Source organism: Chamaea fasciata, unplaced genomic scaffold (assembly GCF_029207755.1).
Source record: "Chamaea fasciata isolate MVZ Bird 193981 ecotype frontalis unplaced genomic scaffold, bChaFas1.0.hap1 SCAF_5, whole genome shotgun sequence".
Lineage (NCBI taxonomy): Eukaryota > Metazoa > Chordata > Aves > Passeriformes > Sylviidae > Chamaea > Chamaea fasciata.
Window position 1 is genome coordinate 49,308,374 of NW_027094090.1, and position 7,623 is coordinate 49,315,996.

General features: G+C 44.6%; 1 protein-coding gene across 1 annotated transcript; it reads left to right on the top strand.

The window, feature by feature from the left end:
- Positions 1 to 125: 125 nt before the first annotated feature.
- POLR3H (RNA polymerase III subunit H) lies at positions 126 to 6,620 on the top strand. Its single transcript, XM_066183613.1, has 6 exons — positions 126 to 421; positions 1,626 to 1,722; positions 3,319 to 3,405; positions 4,388 to 4,451; positions 5,058 to 5,265; positions 5,749 to 6,620. Exons 1-6 carry the CDS (start codon positions 311 to 313, stop codon positions 5,800 to 5,802), a joined length of 621 nt encoding a protein of 206 aa, XP_066039710.1. The 5' UTR covers positions 126 to 310; the 3' UTR covers positions 5,803 to 6,620.
- The last annotated feature ends 1,003 nt before the right edge of the window (positions 6,621 to 7,623 follow it).

Consider the following 7,623-nt stretch of genomic DNA (forward strand, 5'->3'; position numbering starts at 1 on the left):
GACAAAATGGCGGCAGCGGGAGCCCCGCCCCTCCCCGTGTCAATCAGGGCGCGCGCCCCGCCGGCTGAGCGCGATTGGCTGCGGCGGCGCCGGAAGCGGCGCGCGGGCGGGGCGCGCGGCGCGGCGCCGCGTGCGGCAGGTGGGTGAAGGGAGTTCCCGGGATCCCGGCCGCTGCCGGCCCCTTTTCCTCCGGGACGGCCGGAACGCCGCCCCACCGCGCTCCGCACCGCACCTGGGGCTGCCTTCCCAGCCCGATCCTCGCAGCGCTCCAATTCCTGAGGCTGCTGGCGTCTTCTCGCCCCCCGCCACCATGTTTGTCCTGGTGGAGATGATTGACACTGTAAGAATTCCTCCCTGGCAATTTGAAAGGAAACTGAACGAATCCATTGCTGAAGAGCTAAACAAGAAATTGGCCAATAAGGTAAAGCGTGGATCACGTGTAGGTTGATGCGGGCATCACAACAACCCCGAGCGTTTCTTCCTTTTAACTGTGCCTACTGAGGTGCATGGGTGAGGGGTCAGAGTGGGTGAGATGTGAAGGCCATGCCCTGCGACTGTAAACAAAGAGACAGCCACGTGTCTTCTCAGAGGGGACATTTTTCCTAATGGCTGATGTTGTAATGGGAAGATACTGAGACACCAGATGGGGCAGAGAAGCATGGAAGAGAAGTGAGAGCACCTGCTGGTTTTTGTTAAAAAGAAGCAATCCAAAGTGCAGCCTAAAAAACAAATGCAAACTAATCCATCCAGTGGGGAATTTAAAGAAAAAAGACTATGTAAACACATGTAGAACAGTAATAGTGGAAAAGAAATGAAGCTGTTAATAGCTGATTTGGTCTGTGGTTAGTAATTGAAATACATGGTGGCAGTTGGTCTTTGGTGCAGGATATAAGAACTGTTTTCTGGTGGATCTGGAGGTCCGAGTTACCCTGTGCAGCCCTGGGACTGTGATTAGTATATGCCTTTCAACATGAAGCAGATGCAAAACTCAAAATGCAGCTGTAAACGTGAAAGGAGATCAAAAGTGCAACCTGAAGGGATTGAGCGTTGTCAATAGCAGATTATACGGGCAGGTTAGGAAAAGTAGAAGTCTTCCTTCATCCACTGGTGACTGGTAGATGCCTCAATTTTGTAGGCAGTGAAGCTGTCTCAGAAGTAGCAGAGAAACCAAAAATTTACTTCGTGTCTCCCCAAAGCTAATGTAATATAAGACAAAGGCAAGCCTACAGGTTTCTGAGAGTGTAACTCTAGTAAAAAGCATGTTTAGCATTTGGACAAGCTGTGGGCCTGGTGAATAATGGGGAGCTATCTTGGCAGCTCAGTCTCACCACTGACAATTTCCCCAAGGGTTTCTCTTTGTAGCAGTATTCCTTCCAGTGCCAGTAAAAATGTGCTCCCACAACACTTGGGTTGGGGTTCCCCTACACTGCTGGTGGTGTTGAAGGCAGTGTTCCAAAACAGCCTCCATCCCATCTTGCCACCCCTCTGTTGCTGCCTTTTGAAAAGGTGTGCATAATAGATGAATTCCATAGTTTGCCTGATTTTACCTGGTGGGTTGCTTGATTTGCTGCTCTTAATTTTTTTTTTTTTTTTTTTTTTTTTTTTTTTTTTTTTTTTTTAATCAGGTGGTATACAATGTTGGGCTCTGCATCTGTCTATATGATATCACAAAGCTGGAAGATTCATACATATTTCCTGGGGATGGTGGATCACATACCAAAGGTAAGTGCTTTTCCTCAGTTATGTTGTGTTGCAGAAGGTTAATTAATGATCTGGAAATGTAAGCTGAGTTCAGCTGTTAGGGAAAGTAACAACCTTAAGTTCACAGCCTTAACTCTGTTTCTGTTAGGAGGGCAAGAGGAACATGGTGAAAGTCTATTTTCATTGCAGTTTTGAGTACAGATACAGCTTTAAATAGCCAGTCCTTCTTCTGCAACAGCCCATCTCTGTTCTACAGTTAGAGCCATAGGTGTGGGGTAAGGAAAGGGTTAAGTTAGTTGAAAATTATTTAAAGTCTGCACATGGAAAATAAGTTGTAATAATTGGTCTGTATTTCTCTGACAGTTTTTTCTTTTTGAAGCTTATTTTCCCTAGCTAGGATGTTGAAACCCGTTTCTACCTACAGCATTGGCACAGCATTTAGCGCTCTTGTACTAGCTGGAAGTTTTATGACACTTTCGTTGAAACTTAGATCTGGTTCATCATACATTTCTACTGATTTTTTTAAAATAAGAAATTACTAATTTCTTTCCTTTGACTCTTTGAGTAAAAACTGGAAGTCAGTGCATAAAAGCAAATTATTTTTTTAAGCTAAAATAAGGGCTTAAACTGGTAAGAGATGCATTTTTCTAGTTTCAGTTTACAGTGTGGAACATAGGTTGAGCCCGTGAAATATTTCCTGTTAGAAGGGAACTGCACTGACTCTATGTGGCTCCCCTTGTCAAAATTTTAACTCCAGTAGAATTCATTTCCTGCAAGTAAAAGCTTCCCTAATACTGAAGGAGGATGTCAGGCTTTCCTGCTTGCTTTAATCTCCATTCAGCATCTTAACTTAGAATTACTCCTTGAACTGAAAGAAGAGAACTTTTCTCTCTGAACCTGGGAAAAAAGTCTGCTTTCAGAATCTGGGGTAGCACTTTGATAAATCCTGCTGTGTCTGGTAATAACTCTTTCTTTAATGCATTGCCTAGTTTTATATAAAAGAGGAACAGTGAGGAGGTACAGCTAAAATGATGTGAAATTTCTCAAAAGCATCATTTGGCTGAGATTGTCTTAGTGTAGCATTCTTGTAATAATAAATGCCATGTGCTTAGTTAGAAAGATTTTATCTAGATTGGAGGAAAAATCCAATTAGGTTAGAGAACCTTGTTTAATCTGATAATACTTGATTTAAAATATTTCATTTAATGAAAATACAGCATTGCAGACAAACATAAAAGGCAGAAGTATTATGAGAAAGTATAATTTCAACTGATCTTCTTGACCATGAAGCATTGTACTTCCATCATGACTTAATCAGAGGCCATGATCCACGGTTATCATCTTACTCTTTCTTTCTGTGAACTTCTTGCAAAACTAAGGAGCTGGCAACAGGATACTGCTGATCAGCTGCTGCCAGAATTTGTACAAACCAGTTAGGAATCAGAACTCTTATTCCAGTTTTTCTATCTAATCAGTGCCTGTAAATAAGTTGTAAAAGAAACTTGGTATTTTAGTGGGCATAGAGGATGTGGGATTTTGTTTTAATGGCTGCCATTCTGTGGGAGGACTATAGTTTACTAACATGGACATAACATTAATGATCTGTTTTCTTTTAAGTGCATTTCCGCTACGTGGTCTTCCATCCCTTCCTGGATGAGATTCTGGTTGGACAGATTAAAAGCTGCAGTCAGGATGGCGTCCATGGTAAACTGCAACTTCTGGGGGGGGGGGGACACGTGAGCTGCAGACTTTTTGGGTCTGTTGAAACGCTGATTTTGGCTGGAGTAATGCTCTCTGTGGGCTGGTTAATGGCTATTACTGGCTTCTGGTGCTTCTCTGATCTGAGGGTGCTTGGTAGTTTGAGCCTGGCACCTTCCCCTGACCTTGATGGTTTTGTCCACACTCCCTTTTCCTTTTGCCCAAGAATAACAGGCAAGCCTGTCCAGAGCATAGATTGGATTCCTTTCCTTGCTTCACTTAACAGAATTTGTTTTTCTCAAAGTGGAACTATTGGCTTGTGTTGATCTGATGTATTTTTCCTATAGTGGTGTGCAAATTAGTGTTCATTTCCTGCACCTGAAAGCATGTCAGGGAAATGTCTTTGTGAGCACAAAGTGCTGCCAGAGTCACGGAATATATAATTGATGAGTTGCTTTCCTTTCCTCTAGGAGTCTTCCGTGCAAGGGAGCTCTGCTGCTCAGTTGTTAAATTAGGACAATAAGGTTACCTTGGCTGCTTTTGTTGCTGAATTTGGGCATGGTCCATTCCCTGTTAAAATTCAACATCATGAAATCTCAAGGGGGATGTGGGGGCTGTTCTAACTTTATATTGGTCTTTATTTAACATACTACATCTGTGATTTCTAAGCTCTTTTTGTCACAGACCTCTATACCATCTGACTCATTTCTTGGAACGCTTTCATCTCCATTCTTGCTCCAAACAACCTTTTCCTTTCCCAGTGGGCACGAAGACTGTGCCCTCTGTTGCTCTATGTACTTTCAGCTGGGTGGTTGCTTTGCTGCCAGTTGAAATTGAGCATTGTGGCTCAAAGAACAATTCCTGCATCGTCTCAATGTCCTTCCTGAGAGAGGAAGGAGAATGGGCCTAGAAATGCATTTTAGGAATCACTGTGGAACATCATTTGCGAGTAATTGTTTCAGTCTTAAGCAAATTCTTTTCGCCGCAGTTTCTGTTGGATTCTTTGATGATATTGTCATCCCACCAGAATCCCTGCAGCAGCCAGCTAAGTTGTATCCTTTGATCACCTTTGTAACTTTGCTACTTCCTTTCAAAGATTGTGCAGTGCTGGCCCAACAGGCATTCACCACTGCAACAATGAAGGTGCTCAGTGGCAGAAGCTAAGCCCTTCTGTCGAGCAAGTCCCACAGACTGTTATCACAGCTAGACAGGCCCTCATGCTCATTAGGTTTTGCAGGATCATTGTGCCCACTGATAGAAATGAATGGCAGTGTCCCCTGCCCAGTTGTAATCCCTGCTTCCAGTCTTGGCTGCTGCTGAAGATAGAGTGCAGGTTTTACCACATCATGTAATCTCTACATACATGTGCATCCGATGTACTTCAGTGTGGTAGGCGAGGTTGTCTTGCGTCTGAGGAGTTTTGCTTGTCTGGGGGGTCTTTCTGTTGCTAAGTTTTTTTTGGGGATGTGTAGACCAGCAGCATACAGCTTGATGCAGGAGAATCAGTGAGGTGGGGGTCCTGGGCTGCACAGATGATGAACCACACATTGTGGTTTGGGAAATGACTCCGAAAAGGCTTTGAATCTAGTCTGTTCTCAGAACTGTCAGAAAGTGATCTGTCAAGCAGAATACTGCTTCCCTCCTTAATTCTTGGCCAGTGATGAAGCAGAGCAGGTGTGGGTGTGGGAATATGAGACAGAAGAAGGGGCCCACGACCTTTACATGGACATTGGGGAAGAGATCCGCTTCCGAGTCGTGGATGAGACATTTGTTGATACATCACCGACCGGTCCAAGCTCTGCAGAGGCTTCTACTTCAAATGCAGCAGAAGAAGTCCAGAAGAAAGAGGCACCCTACACTCTTGTGGTAACTATGTGCATTAATTCTTACGGCCTTGTGAGTGTTGTGGTTTATGTAAAATATAAAATAGCACCCCTTTCCCAATGAACTGATTGCTTTAAGCTGACCATGAAGCAGAGTCACAAAATGAAAGGAGTGGAAAAGGGGAGAAATGAGATTGTTCTTGTGGTTGCTCTATTGAGTGTTTTCACTGGAACACTTAGTGGTGGTTGGTGGTTCCCTCTGGGAAGCTGATTTAAAGCAAAGTGTGTGTGCATGAAGAGTACAGAGCTGGGAGCAACACATCAAGGTTTATGTGGCAGCTGAACAGTCTTTCCTTGAAGTGTTCTGGCATAAAACCCACCTGAGTACAATGCACGAGAAAGGTGGATCTGAACCAGTGGCAGCAGTGTTCCATAACTTAGATGGGAGAGATGTTGTATTTTTAGGCATTTTCCTCTACTCTCTATGCAGTTTACAATTGCATGCTCATCTTCTCTCTGTGAACAGGGATCAATCAGCGAGCCGGGCCTGGGCCTCCTGTCATGGTGGACAAACAGTTAGCTGCCATCACAGCCTGCTTCACAGAAAGTCTTTCTGGTGGATGTTTGGGGAATAATGGGACCCTGCTGGTGCTCATTGCTCCTCTGAAGCTGAATAAGGAATTAGACTTGCCATTCTGTTTTCCCTTTGGCTTCCAAGCTGCCAGAGAGGGACAGTTGCTTTCAAGAAACATCTTCACTGATGTGCAGAAGTGAATTTACAGGCACAAAAAGCCATGAGCACAGCAGCTACAAACTCAGCCAGAGCTTTGGTCTCCTGCTCCAGAGGGAAAATTGTGGAGATCTTTGCTTGCCTGAATTAAGGAAGGAGTTGACTTCAGTGAGTAAAGGCAGAAGAGAATACCTATCAAGAAGTACCACGCCTTAGGCTGGGAGCTTGATCTCATAGGAGTAGAAACCTGCCCTTCTTTTGACAGGAAATGAAGAGACAGCAAAAGGCTAGTTAACTAGAGGTGTGGTACTCTGGAGACCTGGAAAATGCTGCTGCTGGGAGAGCAGGGGAGGTGGTGGTGATGCTCTGCTAAGAATGAGAACTTCACCCGTGGATGAAGTCAGCCAGAAGGAACAGGGAATGACTTTTACCCAAAAGTACCTCAGGCTTAGTGAAGATGTGGAAAACTACTGAGTGCTCATTGTGCTAAATGGAATGACTTTTTTGGGTGGGCTGCATTTATGCAGAATGAGCTAAACTTTTGCAGGAGTTTGACTGAAACTATGAAATTTTGGACTGAAATGGACCAAGGCTGCTTTGAGCAAGCTATATCCTTGTTTGTTGGGGGTGTTAATACTGTAAGTGGAATAAATAGTAAAAACCACACAGCCTGCCTTCCTGTACAATTTGTGGGGAAACTATTAGCTTCCTGCCTAGCAGGAAGAAAACACTTGCCTCCTGCAGTTTAGCTACTTAGATTTCAAGGCAGACAGAGATGAGACCAACGCTTTGCTCTATGGTAACAGCCAATGGCAAACAATTGCCATCACCCTCCCTGACAGCAGTACGAGGAAAGGAGGGAACAAAACAGTGAGTAAAATCTATGCAGGGCCCATTGCCAAGAGAGTGATGTTGCACGTAATTACAAATCCAGCCACGTTTGGCAGGAAGGAGCTGTAATTCCCTGGGACAGTGGGTCTGCTTAACCTCCAACTGTGAAAACAAAGCCTGAGTCATCAGCACCCTCCCTGCAGCATTGTTAGAACCCCTTAATTCTCAACTGTTATTCCTGGTGCAATGCTCTAATTAAAAGGGAGCCGAGAATTCTTTAGGTTCACATAGTAACTGAGGTCCATCTGTGCACACAATAAACTTACTGAATGCCACCTACAGAGCAGCAGTGCTCACACATGCAACCATCTAGCTGTGGTGGAAACAACTGGTTGCAGAAACCTCCCAGCTGTTTGTACAGGTGGAAATTCGGGGGAAAAAGTGAGGAGCTTCCACACAGGCTGTTCTGGGGTAGTGCCAGGGCAAGGGGAAGAAAACAGTCCAACTACTCCAGGTAGCTGTTTGGCTCAGCTCCTTTTGGATGGGATCAGGGCTCCCAAGAGTATAGTGAGGTGATAGGAATGTGGTTTTGTGTGCCGTTCTCATGAGAGACTCAACATCCATCTCCTGCTGTAAGTTGTGCTTTAGGAAACAAGCTCAGTGTGCAGTGCTGGGAAAGCAGATACAGCAAGTGTTCTTTGCAAGTTTGTCATTGCTGCAGTAGTGGCAGTGTTGCCCGGACAGGAATGTAAGGGAGAAGGTGGTCATAATCACAACTGTAGCCTGCAGTAGGTCAATGTCAAGAGCTAAACAGTCCAGGACAGCTGTGAGGGCTCTTTT